Source organism: Alexandromys fortis, unplaced genomic scaffold (genome assembly GCF_014885135.2).
Source record: "Alexandromys fortis isolate MF-2015 unplaced genomic scaffold, M_Fortis_MF-2015_v1.1 scaffold_343, whole genome shotgun sequence".
Classification (NCBI taxonomy): Eukaryota; Metazoa; Chordata; class Mammalia; order Rodentia; family Cricetidae; genus Alexandromys; species Alexandromys fortis.
The window spans coordinates 296,016-315,321 of NW_026068262.1; the positions used below are offsets into that span (position 1 = coordinate 296,016).

Consider the following 19,306-nt stretch of genomic DNA (forward strand, 5'->3'; position numbering starts at 1 on the left):
TTTTTTTTTTTTTTTTTTTTTTTTTTTTAACTATGGCTCTATAAAGAGCTTGATGTTAGGGATAGTGATGTCTCTGGAAGTTCCTTTATAATACAGGATTGTTTTAGCTGTCCTGTGTTTTTTATTTTTCTATATGGAGTGGAGTATTGTTTTTTTTTTTTAGTTCTCTGTGTGATTCTTTTGGGATTTTGATGGGGAATTCATTGAACCTGTATGCTTTTGGTAAGGTTGTCATTTTTATTATTTTAATACTGCCTATACAAGAGCATGGGAGACATTTCCATTTTCTGATATTTTCTTCATCTTCTTTCTTCAAAGGCTTAATGTTCTTGTCATTTTGGTTTTCATTTTTTTTGTTTGAGCTGCTCCCCAATATTTCATATTATTTGTGGCTGTTGTAAAGGGTGATGTTCTCTGAATCCTTTTCTACCTGTTTATCACTTGTATACAGGAGGGCTACTTTTTTTTTTTTTTAGTTAATTTTGTATCCTGCTATATTACTGAAGGTATTTATCAGCTGCAGGAATCCCCTGTTACGATTCTTGGAGACACTTATGTATGCTATCATTTCATCTGCAAGTAGCGTAACTTTGACTTCTTTCTTTCCAATTTGCATCCCATTTATCTCCTTTTGTTGTCTTATTGCTCTAGCTAGAACTTCAGGTATTGTATTGAGTAAATGTGGAAAGATTGGAAAACCTTGTCTTGCTCCAGATTTCAGTACAATTGCTTTGAGTTTCTCCTCATTTAATTTGATTTTGGCTGCTTGTTTGATGTAAACTGTCCTTGTTAAGTTTTGATCTGTTCCTTGTAACCCCTATATCGCCAATGTTTTTATCATAAAGGGGTATTGGATTTTGTCAAAGACCTTTTCAGCATCTAATGAGATGATTGTGTAATTTTTTTCTTTTAGTTTAGTTGCATGGTGGATTACATTGACAGATTTTCTATGTTGAATCATACCTGCATCTCTGGGATAAAGCCTACTTAATCATGCTTAATGATTTTTTGATGTGTTTTTGGGTTACATTCATTAGTATTTTATTGAATATTTTTGCACCAATGTCCATGGGGGAGACTGGACTGCAATTCTATTTCTTTGTTGTATATTTGCATGGTTTGAGTATCAGGGTAACTGTAGCCTCATAAAAGGAGAGTGGCAATGCTCCTTGTGATTCTATTGTTTTGAACAATTTGAAGACTATTAGCTCTTCTTTGAAATTCTGGTGGAATTCTACACACAGTTCACCTCTTCCTCTCCTACCATTCTCTTTCCCACACCACTCTTCTACCTGCCCCCACCCCCCTGCACTCCTCTTCCATCTCCATTGAAACAGTGTAAGGACTCACATGGCAGTCAAGGAGGCATGGCAAATCAATTTGAGGCAGGACTGTGTTCCTCCCCTTTGCACCAAGGCTGAGCAGGGTATCTCACCATAGGTAATAGGTTCAAACTGCCAGTTCATGCACCAGGGGCAGGTTCTGGTTCCACTACTAGGGGCCCCCAAAACAGATCAACCTACACAGCTGTCACCCTCATGCATGGGCCTAAGTTTCTCCCATGTAGGCTCCCTTGAAGTTGGTCTAGAGTCCATGACCTTCTACAAACTCAAGACAGCTGTCTCTCTGGGGTTTCACATCATGATCTTATGCCACCCCCTTGCTCATATAGTCCCTTCTCCTCTTCAGCTGTATTTCTGGAGCTTGGCGCAGTGTTTGAAGATCTCTGCATCTGCTATAGATGATCTTTTTGATGTGTTCTTGGATGATGTTTGCAAGTATTTTGTTGAGTAGTTTTGCATTAATGTTCATAAATGAAATTGGTCTGTAATTCTGTTTCTTTTCTGAATCTTTTGTTATTTGGGGAGCAGGATAATTATGGCCTTGTATAAAGAATTTTGCAATGTTGCTTTTTTTCTATGTTATGGAAATTTTTAAGAGTATTGATATTAGCTGTTTTTTGAAAATCTGGTAGAATTCTGTGTTAAAGCCATGTGACCATGGACATTTTTTTTTTTGGTTAGGACCCTTATTATGAATGTTTCTATTTCTTTAGTTGTTATTGGTCTATTTAATTTTTTTCTGATCTTGATTTAATTTTAGCAAGTTATATCTATCAATAAATTTGTCCATTTGTTTTAGATTGTTCAATTTTGTAGAATACATCTTTTTGAAGTATGCCCTAGTGATTCTTTCTCTTTTCTAAAAGTCTGTTGTTGTTATGTCCCTCCTTCATTACTGATTTTCTTGATTTGGAGATTTTCTTTCTTCCTTTTAGTTAGTTTGGATATTGGGGACCATCCTCAACAAAAAAACTACTTGCCAGGTTAAGGATGTGGGAATTAGAAATACAAGTAAAGAGTACGAAGATGAAAAATCATAAAACAGAAATCATAGAATAGTACCTGCAGGGAGTTCCAGTAAATAAAGAAATTGTTAAGTTTATTTTCAAATGGCTTAAAATAACCCAACCCCAACTGGTAGGAATAAGATAAAAAAAAAACTGCATTTACATGATACAGGGAAGTAACCAACCCAGTTTAAAGTTGTTGACTGCATTAATAGATAAACATTCTGTTGCTAGTACAAAACAAGTAACACTCACACCCAAGAGCAAAACATCCACTAGGCAACCCACTCCCTAGTTGGAATTAAATGTTAATCACCTTAAGGGAACTGAAACTTACTTGGACCCTTAGACTTTTGTTTGGAGTAGAAACATATCTACTTCTTTATACCTGAAGCACAAGGTCTAAGATATTAGCCACACCTTTTGAAAATAACCTTGAGAAAGCAGAACTCTCTGATCTAAATCTAGGTGGTAACTTTGAGGTAGAAACACAGTCACCTTGAAGGAGTAAAGTACCAACTCTCTGATCTTTCATCAAGGTTGAAACAGGCTCACATTTTTGGGCCTCGACCTTTGGATAAAGGTTTATAAGGTTGTTGATTTTCTCAAAAATCCAAGTGCTTATTTCATTAATTCTTTTTATTATTCTCTTTGTTTCTATTTGGCAGACTTTTTCAGAGGTGGAGTCTGGGTTGTTGAACTCCCAGAGAAGGGAGCTTTAAAATGAAACTTTCATCCAACATTCTAATGTGGATGTCAGGTGACTGGGGTGAAGCCTCCAACTAAACACTATGATGACTTGAGTTTTTAAGATTCCTTTTTTAAATTGTTTTTATTGAGCTATACATTTTTCCCAGCTCCCTTCCCTTCCTCCCCTCTCCTCTTCTTGCCTCTCCTGTGATCCCCACACTCCCAATTAATTCAGGATATCTTGTCTTTTCTCCCTTCCTATTTTGATCTATATATGTCTCTCTTATGGTCTTCTTTGTTGTCCAGATTCTTTGAGGTTGTGGATTGTAGGCTGGATTTTCTTTGATTTATGTCTAATAAACCACTAATGAGTGAGTACATATGATATTTGTCATTCTGTGTCTGAGTTACCTCGCTCAATATTTTTCTTCTAGATTCATCCATGTGCCTGAAAATTTCAAGATGGCATTATTTTTTAACACTGAGCAGCACTCCATTGTGGACCAAAGGAATCAAATCAAAGACCATTTTATCACTCCACATGCCTATGAACAGCTGATTTTTGACAAAGAAACTAAAAATATAAAATGTAAAAAGGAAAGAATTTTCCACAAATGGTGCTAGCATAACTGGATGTCAGCATATAGAAGAATATAAATAGATCCATATCTGTTACTATACACTAAAGTCAAGTCAAATGGATGAAAGACCTCAACATAAAACTAACCACACTGAATCTCATAGAAGAGAATGTGGGAAATACACTTCAACACATTAGCACAGGAGACCACTTCCTAAATATAATCACTGTCACACTAACACTGATAGCAACAATTAATACATGAAACCTCCTGAAACTGAGAAGCGTCTGTAAGCAAAACAGCATCAACAAGACAAAACGGCAACCTACACAATGTGAAAAGATATTTACCAACATCACATCAGATAGAGGACTGATCTTAAAATACACAAAATACTCAAGAAACTTAACATCCAAAGAACAAATATTCCAATAAAAAAAATGGGGTACGGACATAAACAGAGAACTCTCAACAGAAAAATCTCAAATGGCTAAAAGACACCTAAGAAAATGTTCTACTCAACATCCATAGGCATCAGAAAAATACAAATCAAAACAACTCTGAGATGCCATATTACTGACAGAATTGCCAAGATCAAAAACACTTATGAAAGTTTTGGATAGAGAGAATGTGAGGTAAGGTTAGCACTCCTCTGTTGCTCATGGGAGTGGAAACTTGTACAGCGATTGGAAATCAATATGGCAATTTCTCAGAAAATTAGGAAACACTTCCTCTGAAGACCCAGCAAAATAAGTATTTGGGTTATATACCCAAAGGAAGCTATGATGACATTGAAGTCATTTATCTGACCACAGAGCAAAGCTAATTCAGACACCCTCTAAACAATTGTTTAGCCTCCTAGCTGGGATTATCCTTGTGACTTCATGAAAATTCCTCCAGGACCAGGTTTCTTGCTAGCCCCACAATAGTTCTCTCAATCAAGATATCTGTATCTTGCTCTCATTCTCTGTCCTTACCCCAACTTGATCATCCCAATACCTCAAGTTATCCCCCCTCTAGTTCTTCCCTCCTTCTCTCCTTCGACAGTACCTTCTCCCCGACTCCCATGTTCTCAATTTTATCAGTATATCTTGTCTATTTCCCCTTCTCAGGGGTATCCATGTATGTTTCTCTTACGGTTCTCCTTGATACCTAGCTTCTTGGAGTCATGGACTATAGCTTTGCTATCCTTTGTCTTATGTCTAATATCCAATTATGAGTAAGTACATACCCTGCTCATCTTTCTGGATCTGGGTTATCCCACTTAGGATGTTCTTTTTTCCTAGTTCCTTACATTTGCATGCAAATTTCAAGATATCATATTTTTTATTGCTGAATAGTACTCCAATATACAAATGTACCATATTTTCATTATCCCTTCTTCAGTTGAGGGATATCTAGGTTGTTTCCTGGTTCTGGCTATTACTAATAATGCTGCTATGAACATAGTTAGCAAAAGTTCTTATAGTGATTCACCATCCTTTGGGAATGCCCAAAAAGTGGTATTCCCAGGTCTCAAGGTAGGTTGTTTCTCAATTTTCTGAGAAACTGCCATACTGATTTCCAATGTAGCTGTACAATTCCCTCCCAACCAACAATGGAGGAGTGTTCCCTTTACTCTAAATCTTCTCTAGCATAAGTTGTCATTGGTGTTTTTGATCTTAACCATTGTGACTGGTGCAAGATGGTATCTCAGAGTCATCTTGATTTTCACTTTCCTGATGCCCAAGGATGTTGAACATCCTGTTAAGTGTCTTTCTACCATTTGATAGTCTTTTGTTGAAAATTCTCTGTTTATATCTGTATCCAATTTTCAATTGGTTTATTTGGTATTGTGATGTCAATTTTCTGGAGTTCTTTACATATTTTGGAAATCAGTCCCCTGTTTGATATGGGTTTGGTGAAGATCTTTTCACCTTCAGTAGGCTACCTTTTTTTTCTCTTTGACTTTGTCCTTTACTTTAGAGAAATGTCTCAGTTTCAGAAGGTCCCATTTATTTATTGCTGCTCTCAGTGTTTGAGTTACTGGTGTATATTTAGGAAGTGGTCTCCAGTGCCCATGAATTCAAGGCTACTCTTCACTGTCTTTTTTAGAAGGTTCAGTGTGACTGGAGTTATATTGAGGTCTTTGATCCATTTAGACTTGAGTTTTGTGCATGGGGCTAGATATGGATCTATTTGCATTCTTCTATATGCTGACATCCTTTTATTCCAGCACCATTTGTTATAATGCTTTCTTTTTCCCAGTGTATAATTTTGGCTTCTTAATCAAAAATCAGGTGCTCATAGGTTTGTGGCTTAATAACCACATCTTTGATATGACTCCATTGGTCCACATATCTGTTTTTTAATGCCAATACAAAACTGTTTTCATTACTTTAGTTCTATAATGGAGATTGATGACAGGAATGATAATGAAGTTTCTTCATTGTACAAAATTATTTAGGCTTTCTTGGTTTTTTTTTATTTGAATTTCAGTATTGTTATTTCAGGTCTGTGAAGAACTGCATTGGGATTTTGATGGGAAAAACATTGAATCTGTAGATCGCTTTTGGTACAATTGGCATTTTTATTATGGTGACTCTACCTATCCAAGAGCATGGAAGATCTTTCCATTTTCTGATGTCTTCTATAATTTCTTTCTTTTATTATTTAAAGTTCTTGTTGTTCAGGTCTTTCAGTTCTTTGATTAGTGTTACCCCAATATATTTATGTTATTTTTGGCTATTTTGAATGGTGATGTTTCTCTGTTTTCTTTCTTAGACCCATTATCATTAGTGTATATGAGGGTTACTGATTTTTTGAGTTGATTTTGTATTGTGCCACATTACTGAAGGCATTTATCAGCTGTCAGAGTTCCCTCCTCAAATTTTTCGGGTCACTTATGTATACTAGTATATCATCTGCAAATAAGAAATGTTTGACTTCTTTCCTAATGTATCCACTTGATGTCCTTTGTTGTCTTATTGCTCTAGTTAGAACTTTGAACACTATGTTGAATAGATATGCAGAGAGTAGCCAGCCTTGTCTTGTTCCTGATTTTAGTAGAATCATTTCTAGTTTCTCCAGTTAATTTGATCTTGGCTGTTGGCTTGATGTATATTGCTTATATTATGTTTAAATACATTCCTTGTTTTATGATCTCTCCAAGATCTTTATCATTAAGGGGTGCTGGATTTTGTCAAATGCTTTTTCAGCATTTTATGGTCTTATCTTTTCATTTATTTATATTGTGGTTTACATTGATAGATTTTCATATGTTGAACCATCCCTAAACTTCTGGGATGAATCTGACTTGGTTTGGTGGATGATTTTTTACGTGTTCTTTGAATTTGGTATTTCGGTATTTTATTAAGTATTTTTGTATCAATATTCATGAGGGAGATTTTTCTGTAATACTTTTTCTTGTTTAAGTCTTTGTGTAGTCAGTATCTGAGTAAATATATTCTCATTAAGAGTTTGGCAATGTTCTGTTTCTATTGTGTGGAGCATTTTGAGGAGTATAGGTATTAGCTCTTCTTTGAATTTCTGATAGAATTCTGTACTGAAATAATGGGGTTGTTGGCTTTTTGGTTGTGAGTGTTTTGATGACTGGTACTATTTCCTTACAGGTTATAGGACTATTTAAGTTTTTCATCAGTCAGTGTGTCTATATCATCATTCAGTTTTATCTACTTCTTCTTGATTAACCTTTCTCTTCAATTTTTGAAGTTTCACATTATATCCTTGATATATCTTCTATGTAATGCATATTGAGAATAAAAATGCATTCCCAGCCACATCCTATACAGAATTCACACTTTGTGTGCTTTTATTTCACCTAGAACTCACGCCTTAGAACTGTAATTCTACTGATTTGACTTACATTTCCTCATTTTATATCACTGAAAACAGCAGTGATGAGAATAGAGGAGGATAATTATATTGTACAACTGATTAAGAGTATGTTGATCTTGGAAAAAAATCACAAAAGAAGTTCAAAAGATTGAAGTGAGTCATTCTCATATTTCATAATTTTAATGAGCTCTATTTTACAACTATCCATGTTTTCATTCATAATTTTAGTGGATAAGAGTTGATAATTAATTATAATCCCATTATTTTAATCAGCCGTATGTCTATCTCAATTCATCTATTTTTATTTGCCTTTTTCAATTAATTCACTACCCCAGAATCTGGAATTAAAGACAATGATACAATTGGAGTTCATTAGTGCACTTTCCACACCCTATTAATTGTGTAACCATTATTGTTATAAATTCTTGTAGAATTTATATACTCCTACAAATGACCTGAGCTAGATTCCTGGCAATGACATGGTGGCCCATAACAATTTGTAACTCTAATTTTAGGGAACCTGTTGCTTTCTCTGATATTTTATGAAAGTGATTCACAGACATATATGCAGGTAAAGCATGTAAATATATAAAATAAAATAAGTAAATCTTAAAGCAAGAAACAAACAAAAAAGAAAAAAAAATATTTATTGAAAATAATGCTTAGTTCAAGTTTTGATCTCCAAACTGAAAGAATGCTAGCACATTCCAATTTTCAAATTGAAAATGGACCAACAGGATATGTATCTACAGTTTATTAATTATACATCTAAAATTTATTATTATGACAGTGTATCACAAATAAGTAAAAAGATGATCATAATAGTTAAAGATGATAATCTAAAATTTTTTTCTCATCCCAAAGCCATGGACTTCTACCTCTATAATTCACATGCATTGCTTAGTAAATATTTGTCACCTACAGAAAATAGTGCTTCTTCTTATTCCTTATGTTGCATCTTTCTCTGGGGTGCACTGTACACTAGATCAGAAAAACCACAGCTACCATGGCTACAAACAGAGTTGTCAAAAATCCATGAGCTAAGGAAAGTCATTCGTTTTATTTGAAGAAAAATGCAGTGCTTGGGTTCACATTAGCTTAAGTTGCAATACTTAGTCGTAAGGACTAAACCTAAAGTGTATCCATAAACATTCATAATAGTACGAATGCCATCACTATTAAAGGGATCTAGACCAGAAGACTGGGCAGGCAACAAGCAGCTGTCTGAAGAAATGTGCAACAAAAGAGACAAAGAGCTGTTTCTTGTGTAATAATACAATCTTCTGAGAAAAATAATTTTCCCCCTTCATTATTACAAGATTTGATTTTAGAACAGTCTTGTTTTATGAATGTATGATGGTCTTAGCATACTTGTCTGAGGAGATAATATAATGAGTATATTATTATATCATATTAGATACATATTAGATTATTTCATTTCAAGTTTTACAATACTTACTGAGTAATGGCCAAAAACAATGTGACTACTCAGAACATGGAGTGATTGTGTGACTTTCAGGTGACAAGACACATGGTGTTGGCTGATGTACTTTCCATTGTCAGCAACATTAATAAGTCTTCCAGATTCTCAGGAAGAAGAAGATCTTAGCCACTCAAATTAGTTCAATTAAATATTTATTAAATAGATTTGTCCGCAGAAACAATAGTGATTATTTATTTAAGGTATTAATTCATAGCAATTGTCTGATACTGTTAAATAATTTTAAAGTATATGTTACTCTTCTAAAATTAAATTTCTCGGGCTGGAGAGATGGCTCAGAGGTTAAGAGCATTGCCTGCTCTTCCAAAGGTCCTGAGTTCAATTCCCAGCAACCACATGGTGGCTACTGACCATCTGTAATGGGGTCTGGTGCCCTCTTCTGGCCTGCAGGCATATACACTGACAGAATATTGTATACATAATAAATGAATATTTTTAAAAAATTAAATTTCTCTCACTGGCAACTGGAAGCACACCGATGCTCTAGAATATTACTGTCTCACAGTTATGAGCCAGTTCCCCTGAGATGAAGCAGCAACAGCAGCAGCAACAACAGCACAAGTAACAGGAGTGTCACTGTGGGGAAGCAGTCAGACCCAGAGCTTGATCATGTGCGTCACATGGTATAAGACTGGGAATGATATGAAAATGTTCACTGGAAGTGTGTGTGTGTGTGTGTGTGTGTGTGTGTGTGTGTGTGTGTGTGTAATGACCAACTACTGGGCCTAAGAATAGATCAATAACATGCTGTATGCTTTTGGCTGCTGTCATGAGTTCATGTACAGCACTTCAGTTTAAAAAAAAAAAAAACCTGAGAGCTATATAAAAAAAAACATTTCCAAAATAAATGAACTTTAAGGAAAATGTATCTCTATTTTCTAGATGAATTGAGGGTCCTTCCCAGTGTATCAGTGGAGTCTCTTAAGGAGAATTACACAAAACAACCTGAAATTTCTATGATACTTGCAAACATAAACTCATGTTTCCATTATTCGGATTCTGTATCTAGTGAATAAATGACATTTATTGGCATCATTTTGTTCCATTTTTAAAACAATGTTTTTTTTAATTTTACATTATCTCTTTACCAATGTAATTTTGTTATATTTTGGAGGGAAGGGAGACAAAGGCAGACAGAGGGACTCAATATGTAACTCAGACTGACTTCAATCAAACTCACAATGTTCCCACTTTAGCCTTCAAAGTGTTGGGTTCATAGGTGTGTGCCTCCACACCTGACTTCATTTTCCACTTGAGTCTCCTGTACATATCAATTGGTAACACTCCTGAATAAAAAAATGGACTTTTGACAATTATCAGCTAAATTTAAATTACTTGATATATTTTGTAAATGTATATTTTAACACCTGTATTTTGCAATTATTAGAGAAAACATTGTAGATTTTGATTTAAATAATTTAAGACTATTCAAGAATTTAAAATATTTCGCACAGCCTAGTCAATATTATATCAGTATCAGTGTAATAATTATAAACTTAGAAAATTTAAAATATTTAAAATTAATTTATTTTAGTTAAAACACTCAAACTCCTACTGAAAATAACTCAGCTTACATTTTTGTAAAGATAGCATTGCAAAATTTAATGAAAAGGTGAAGAAAGACTTCTAGATACTTTGAGATACTTAAAAAGATTTACTTCATTAGAAAATATTGCAATAGAATAAACAAATCTATGAAAAAAAACTTTAAACTTATTTTTGGAATGTTAAAACCATCTTATATCTTACTAGGCCACGAAGTGAAATTATAATAAGAACCTCTAAGTATACACATAGGAACAAAAATTTACTGATAAACACTAAATTAGTTAATATTTGTAGCATATTCCTAGCTTAAGTTTCATATAAATCAATGTGTAGGTTTGAGAAAACATTAAAAATAAATGAGAAAATACAAGCTATAACTTAAATATATCTTAATATTATAAATGCACTCCTGAGAACTAATAAATGCATGTTTCTGTGTTTCAACCTCTAAGCAATTTCAAGTGTTTTGTGATAGAGTTGAAAATTTATCAGAGCTGCCACTACCTAGGAGGAACTATGTTTGTAAAATTATTAGAGTACACCCTAGGAGAATCCATAGTCAGATATACCCATTAAAATATTCTATTTGGGGGTCCCTTTAAAATAGTATTATTGAACATTTATTGTAAAAAGAGATGGATTTAATTATATTTTAATTTAATACATAATGCCCATTGATGACCTTCACCCTGTTAGCTTTTCCAGTCTTTCAATCCACACTTCTGCAAGGTGCTATCCTGTATCCAATAGGCCACCTTCTACTGTGACATACATCAATCAGAGAACATGGTAAGTGAAATCTATGTCCTCTGACAAATCATTACACTGATATTTTATGTCTACAAACATCTCTTGTCTTTGCTATTCATACACTAAGGCTCAAAAATGAATTCTAAACAGAGAATCTCAAATCACTTTATTAAAGAAAGCCTAGCTTTATTCTACCACTCACAGCTTTCACTGTTACTGAAGAGGAAAAGAAACGTTCACCTGGCCGGGCCTTTGACAAACATCCATTTTGAATGAGGTCCTCAGCAGTAGTTGTAAGCAAGAAATGTCATCAACATATCTCTCTCTAGACACATAATTACCATGTCACCTCGAAAGGGGGAAGGTCTGACCTTGAGGTTGTTAGAAAGTGGTACCATCAAATGGAAGAGTGAAATTCTCTAATTCCAGGACAACAGTAGAGAAGAAGCAGCTGAGCTCTGGGTTTCCTGTGTGAACTATTCTCCCAGGCCGTATCTGTCTGTGTCAATTAGTTGATCCCAATCTTTCTAGACAAAACTAAAGTAAAAGTAACATCACATTAATAAGAAGTAGAAAAATATTTCAATTCCTGAAGGAATCCTTCCTGGTTCCAAAACATTTCTGATAACCTACACACTTACTTGATAGTGGCTTCAGGACTACACCTAGAAATCAAAGCACTTTTGCTAAAATTAAGAAAATGTCACCACCTCTAAACACAGCAGCTGAAAAGGAACAAGCAGCCTCCTTGCAACATTAGGGTCTTTCTAATTAGGGGATTTAGGGGATAGGTCAGGTTACAGGGGCCAAACATAAGTTAACAAGTTAGTCCCTCATGAAACAAAGACAGAGTTTAAGATGGGTATAGCAAGGTAGACACAACAAGGCAGCCGTAACAACCATTTTGAAAGAGTGTTTGCCTTTCAAGATAGTTATAAACAACTTACCGAAACAAAGACAAGATTGCCACTGCTAGAAAAAAAAAAGCAGAGAACTGTCTGTAGTTAATGTAACAGATGGGACACACTCCAATCCTTGAGAAGCAGAGGTTTAATCACACCCAGGAGTGAAACTCTCTGTCTTTACTTTACGTGGCTTTTAAGTCTCAGGTGGAGGCAGGTTGGTTCTTTAGTATCACCATTCTCAATCTTCAACTGTACAAGACAGCTATAGTAATAAAAACAGCATGGTACTGGTACAAACACAGAAATGTTGATTAATGTAATCTAATTAAAGGTCCAGACAGAAATTCACATACTGATGGACACATGATTTCTTAAGAAGAAATCAGAAATACACACTGGAAAAGAAAGAAGTATCTTCAACAAATGGTACTGGTATGTATGTTAACATGTAGAAGAATGCAAATAGATCCATACTTCTCTCACTGTACAAAACTCTACTCTAAATGCATCAAAGATCTCAACATAAGTAGATACCTGACAGAAGGTAAAGTTGGTAATAGTTTTTATTGAGCACATTTCCACAGGAAGAAACTTTCTGAATATAATATATCTTTATATTCCCTAAGAACAAAAATTCATCAATGGGACTTCATGAACTAAAATCTTTCTGCATGGATAAATGAACCATCATTTAGACAAATTAGAAAACTATAGAATGAGATAACATTTAAACCAATTACATGTCCAAAAGATTGCTAATGTTTAATATATATAAAAACTCAACACATTGACATTAAGAAAACAAATAACACAATTTGAAAGTGGGGTACAGATCTAATGAGAGAATTCTCAAAAGAGTAAAATCAAATGGCTGAGAATCTGTTAAAGAATATTTTAACCTCTGTACTCATCAGGGATGTGAAAATTAAAGGTATTTTGAGATTTTACCTTACACCAATAAGAATGGCCCAAATAAATAACACAAATGACACTTCATGCTGACAAGGTTATGGAGTAAGGAGAATGCTCATCCATTGTTGTTGGCAGCACAGACTTGTCCATCTACTATGGAAATCAGTATGGAGGTTCCTCAGATAGTTGGAAACAGAGCAACTTCAAGATTTGGTTATACGACTGTCAGTCATATACTCAGAGCACACTTCAACCTACTACAAAGACACATGCTATTCATAGTATCCAGAAACTAAAACAACCAGATGTCCATTAACAGATGAATGAAAAAAATGTGGTACATTTATATTGTAGAATATTACTCAGCCATTAAAAGTAATGAAATTTTCAGTTCAAGAGGAACTAGTAAAAGTCATTGTGACTGAGGTAACACAGACCTGGAAAGACAAAAAATGGTCTGTTTCCTTATTTTATATTTTAGGTATTAAGTCATTGATAAGCAAGTCGTGATCCATATAATCATGGGGGTTGGGTATAGAATTAGGGACAGGGATGGAGGGATCTCACTAGTAAGGGAAAATAAAACAGATAGTTATGGATAGACAAGGAAGTTTTAAATGGGGGATCAAATGGGGAAAAGTTATACAGGTAGGGACAACTAATTCTAAGGAACACTTAAGGGATCATGTGGAAAACAACACAGCAGAAACTTCCTAAAGTCTACACAGATAAAAAAGCAATCTAAGTGAAATTACAGAATAACTGAGGGGTAGAATCCCAATCAAAATCTCTCATCACCAAATAAAGATTCCAGTACTGGGCATTGGTAATATCTAATTGAGTGGTTGGCCAAAGAGGCTCCATGAGAACCAGAAAACAATCAGGATATGGTCAAGGCTACTGTTTGTTCTGGACAAAATGATGGATAACACCTGTTGTCCTGAAGACAATACCTACACAAGTAATTGAACATGAGTAATTCAAGATGGCGCTTATCTAAAGCCTTCACCCCAGCAGATTAGTGTTCATTGAACTGTAAGGTAACATGCACACTACAAAAGGAGAAAAGCCAACGGCAACTCAGTTACACCTTCCATCTGCAATCGTGTCCTACCTGCAATGTACTCTACTACAATAGTGGCACAATGGAGGACACCAAGGCAACAAGAGCTGCTAAACAAAGAACAATGGACAGGCACATAAACTCAGAGACTGTGGCAGCAGCACATGTCTGCACCAAATGGACTCCTAGACAGAGAGGAGAAGTGATTACATGCCCCATCCAAAATTCAGAAACATCTCCATTTGATAGTCACTTACAAACAAAGCATTAGTTTTCTCAAAGTGATTTTAACTGGGGCCCGAAACTCAACAGAAGGTGGTCAACACAAAATGAACTCAATGGAATCTACAGGTCCTTTGCACATGTGTTATGTCTTCTAGTTTTGTGTTTTTATGAGATCCTTATATATGAACTTCTGTTTCTATATCTAAATGTTTCTTGTGCTTTTTCTTAGGCTCCTTTTCTTCTGTTGGTTTTGCTGTATTCTAATTGGTACATTTTTTTAACTTGTTTATTTTATTATAAGTCTTAGATGTTTTCCAAGAAGAGACAGAAGGGGAGTGAATCCATATGAGGGAGAGGAGGTCCTAAGAGGAGCACAGGAACAGGTAACTCTTATCCGAATACTGTATTAAAAAATCATTTTTCTATAAAAGAAAAACACAAAATTTCAGTGGTGGTGTATGGTGGTGGACAATTCTAATGACAGAGCTGGGGAGCCAGAGTCAGGAGAATAAGCGTTGCTCCATTCTTGGCCTATTTGCTAAGCTCCAGTTTACAGTGAGAGATGCTATCTCCAAAAAGAAAGTGAGCAGCCCATGAAGATCAAGGCCTCTATGTGCACATGAACATACATTCTTTATATGAGAACACACGCACGCATATATACATTCACAAAAAATCAAAATGCACAAAATGTATGTCTATATAACAATTTTTAGTTACCTGTAACATTTCAAGCAGTGTGAATGAAATGAAGTGAAAACACATAGACAAATGAAATTTTCATATAGAACCTATTAATTAACCTTGGTTAAAAATGGAAAATTCAGGCCAAATTAATTATGTGTTTCAGAGAAACTATACTTACGATACAGAGTTAAAGTTACAATATGATATTTAGTTTATTCTTAATGACTGGGAGTAGACTAAAACCCCTTCCAAAGAAAACATTAACACGTCAGTATCTGCAAGGAGTTTCCTTTGAGTAACGTCAGCATGAAAGGAACATTTATGATATAAACTAAGAAGGAAAGAGTAATAAAATTCCTGTGAAAAATCCAATTTATGGTGTATAATGAACTTAAAGGAATCTATACAACTAGGCAACAGAAATGTCACAAGACATGTGTAATACCATACATTTTATTTAAAATATGAAGAATCTTGAATTGTTACTTGAAATATTAAGTAATTTAAGAAAAATCTGTATGTTGGAAGAAATAATTGCAGCTGCACCACAATGATGCCTTACAACCATCTCTAAGTCCAGTTCAAGGGGGAACAATAGCCTCTGCTGACCTCTGTAGGTATCAGGAATTCACACATACATACATGATGATGCAAACTCATAAAATTAAATAAATCACTTTATTAAAAAGGAGAAAGTTACCCTTTTTAAAAAATCTGGTGACACTTTGATCTCAAGCTTTTCAGCAAATTGATTATTCTGTAATCAGAACTGATTTGTACCAAAGGAGTAATTGTGGGATAGACATTCATCACAAACTTCTGAACACTCAGGATGACTGGGTCATACATCCACAACATGACTGCAGAGGATGAGATGAAGAAGTCAACCCAGTACATGACCACAAAGCAAACCACCAGCAGCAAGATGGTCTGGGTGGCCCTTCTCTCAGGGGATGCTTTCATGTGGCTGAGGCTGTGAAGATGCTTGCATTGCCTCTGATGTCTGAATAAGATGATCACCATGTATGTACTTGTGGTCAGCATAACTCCTACAAGAAATACATCTCTGGAGATTGTCACTGTTAAAATCAGTGCCCAGATGATGAAGTTCATGGGGAAGAGAGAGCAGAATTTAGTGACCTGCATCTGCTTGGTCACACTCACATTGGTAAAAGCACCAGCATAGAGGAGCTGGTGGCTGATGAATGAAAAGTTGAAAGACCAAATAAATAAGAAAACACAAATAATATATTTTTTTAGTTTATATTTAAATTTTGCCAAAAAAGAGGAACTGGGACTGACAGTGACAGCCTGGAACACACTCAGGAGGCAGGTGATGCAGATGGAGAGGCCTCTCATCACTCTGTTTATGTAAAACGTTGTCTTACATTTGAAGTCATTCTCAGTGTTCAGTGATTCAAATATGTCTGTAAGCCAAATATCCGTTCCAGTGAGGAGCAGCACTATGTGGATGAAGGCCAATTGACAGGAGATCAAGTCTGTGGACTTAGGTCTGTGACCTAGGATTATGAAAGTGTAGAAAAAAAGGAGAACCATATTGGCCAGGACTCCAAGTCCAGTTTGGAAATTAAGGACATTCCTTAATGATGACATATGTGGAAATTGTATTCATCTTGCATCATATTAAAAGCATAATTCATATACCTGAAAAATAATAGAGTATACATCAGACTTGTGATTCACTGGTCAGCGTGTTTATATCATCATTCAATTGCCCCTACTTATTGTCAATGATCCTGTCTCTAAGTTTTGACGTTCCAATCTAGACATCACAGTCCACATTTCTGTCAAGTTCTTCATGTATCTACCTGTGTATATAGCATAATAGAGATAATAAAAGCATTCACAGTCCCATACTATACTTTGTGGGCCTGCCATTCTCCTAAGGATAATTCCTTAGAAATCCAATCCTATTGATTTACATGGCCTCATTTTAGAGTTAACAACTAAAATAGTAGTGATGAACACAGAATATTAGTCACATTTTACAGAGATTAAAACTTACATTGATGTGGAAACTATCCACCAAAGAAATCCAAAAGCATGAGGTGAGTCAGTCTCATGTTGCATAATTTACTATGCTTTATTTTGCAACTATCTTATGGTTTCAATCATAATTCTAATTGAATCACAATGATAATTCATGATAATATCATATTTTTAATCATTAAAATATCTGTCTTTGTTCATATTTTCCTTTTCTTATGTTCCTTTTTCTGTGAAATTTTACATCTCCTGGATCCGGAATTAAAGACATAGACGCAGTTGGAGGCCATTATTGCACTTTCCATAGCTTATTAATTTCATAGCCATTAATTATGGTTAGAAATGACTTTAAATATAAACAGTTTAATTCCCATCCATCAGCTTGTGCAACAGTCCACTTCAGGTTTAAAGAACCAACTCCCAGCTATCAAGACAAACATTTATTTTTATTTTATTGAGGGATGTGAGTAAATCATTAATTTTAGGATTCTTTATTAATTTTCTCTTTTTGCCTTATGACTTTTTCAGCCATCCATATCGTTATTTCACCTACCTCCTACTGTATTTATCTCTCTACACCTTACCTAAGAACTCCCCATTAAAATTTCCCAATCAGCTCAATTGCAATCTGCGACTCCCCAATACCTTCCTCCCACCATCTGCCATATTTACCTCTGTCCTCCTCCCTCCCTAAAGATGTCCCCTTTTTCATTGCCCTCCTGAGATCATTTGTGCCCTGCTATGTTCATCTCTATTGCTCCCCAATCCTGTCCACGGCCCCAATTTGTTCTGTTATCTGTCATTACTACATATTCACATCTGCAGATGTGGAGCTAGGAGCCTCAAACAGGAGAGAACATGCCACACTAAGATAAATACTGTTTTTAACACATTGTGACAATCATGAGCTTGCCAGAGATGGCCATATAGTAATCCTGGTTTGGAATTTCTGAGTTTTTTTAAAGACATTCTTTTTTATGCAGTGGAAATCAAGGGTCCCAGTATTATCATACACCATCAATACACAGACACTTTTATAATTTCAATTATAATTTATAATTTTATAATCCACAGCCTTACCTTTAGTGTTTATGTTAGTTATTTGGCCCAGGTACCAATATTGTATTTTGTCAAATTACAATGACTCAGTACTTTCAAATGGCTTTGTGATAAAGAAATAGAGAGCTACTACACTTGCGCAGACTCTTATGAGAAAAGAAGTGCCCAATTTTATCATCCAGTTAACTTGTATATCCCACACATATAGATGGATGCATGCATGTGTGTGTAGAAATAATGACGAAGTTAGTGTATGAATCCAACCTATAATGTCTCCGTGAATATGACACCATAATTCAAACATTTTATACTTACATTATTTTTGCTCTTAAAGAGCTCAGTCTATTAAAGACATAGATTCATCTCAATTGTGGGAGCCAAATATCTGATTTTCCTACCAACATACATATACAGTAGCTCCACAGTGGTGTTCTGTTTTTGTTTTTGTTTTTTAATTTTAGGATACAAGCTGGAAGATGGCTCAGTGGTTCAAACCACGTTTTACTCTTGCAAAGGACCTTGGTTAGATCTCAGCAATGACGTGGTGGCTCATAACCATCTGTAACTCTAGCTCTGGGGATCCATTGCCCTTTCTGACTCAGGCATGCAAGTGGCACATAGATACACATGCAGGCAAAAATCTCATATATGAAAAATAAGTCTGAACTAATATTGAATAAATAAATGAATAGATGGATAGATAAATGAATAAGTAAGTAATGAATAATAAACACATACATGTTCCAGAATAGCAAATAATTCAAGCCTTAGTCTCCAAAATTAAAGAATGGTAGCCCAATGCCATTTACAAAATTGAAAGTGTACAATCCATATATGTTTAAAATATTTTTCATTAATTATACATCTGTAATATATCAATATAGCAATCTAATATATGTAATATAAAAATATGATAATATGAAGAAAAAGGTAGTAATCTAATTTTTTCTTACCCCAAAGATATGTTCTACAATCTGTAAATTTCATATGCAATGACTTGTAAATATCTATGACTTATAGAACTTCATGCATCTCCAAGTGGTCATGTGTCATCTTTCTGTGGAGCTCAAACTGGCTGAGACTTAACCATGTCTATTATTGATACACACTGAATTACTAACATATAAATGCAATGAGAAATGGTATTTGTTTTACTTGGAAAAATAAATTGCAGTGCTGGGAACTTTATGT

General features: G+C 34.9%; 1 protein-coding gene across 1 annotated transcript; it reads right to left on the reverse strand.

Annotated features, from left to right (window-relative positions):
- Nucleotides 1-15,754: 15,754 nt before the first annotated feature.
- On the reverse strand, nt 15,755-16,666 carry LOC126494448 (vomeronasal type-1 receptor 48-like). The gene has a single exon (XM_050131813.1). It carries the CDS (start codon nt 16,661-16,663, stop codon nt 15,755-15,757), a length of 909 nt encoding a protein of 302 aa, XP_049987770.1. The 5' UTR covers nt 16,664-16,666.
- Nucleotides 16,667-19,306: the final 2,640 nt, after the last annotated feature.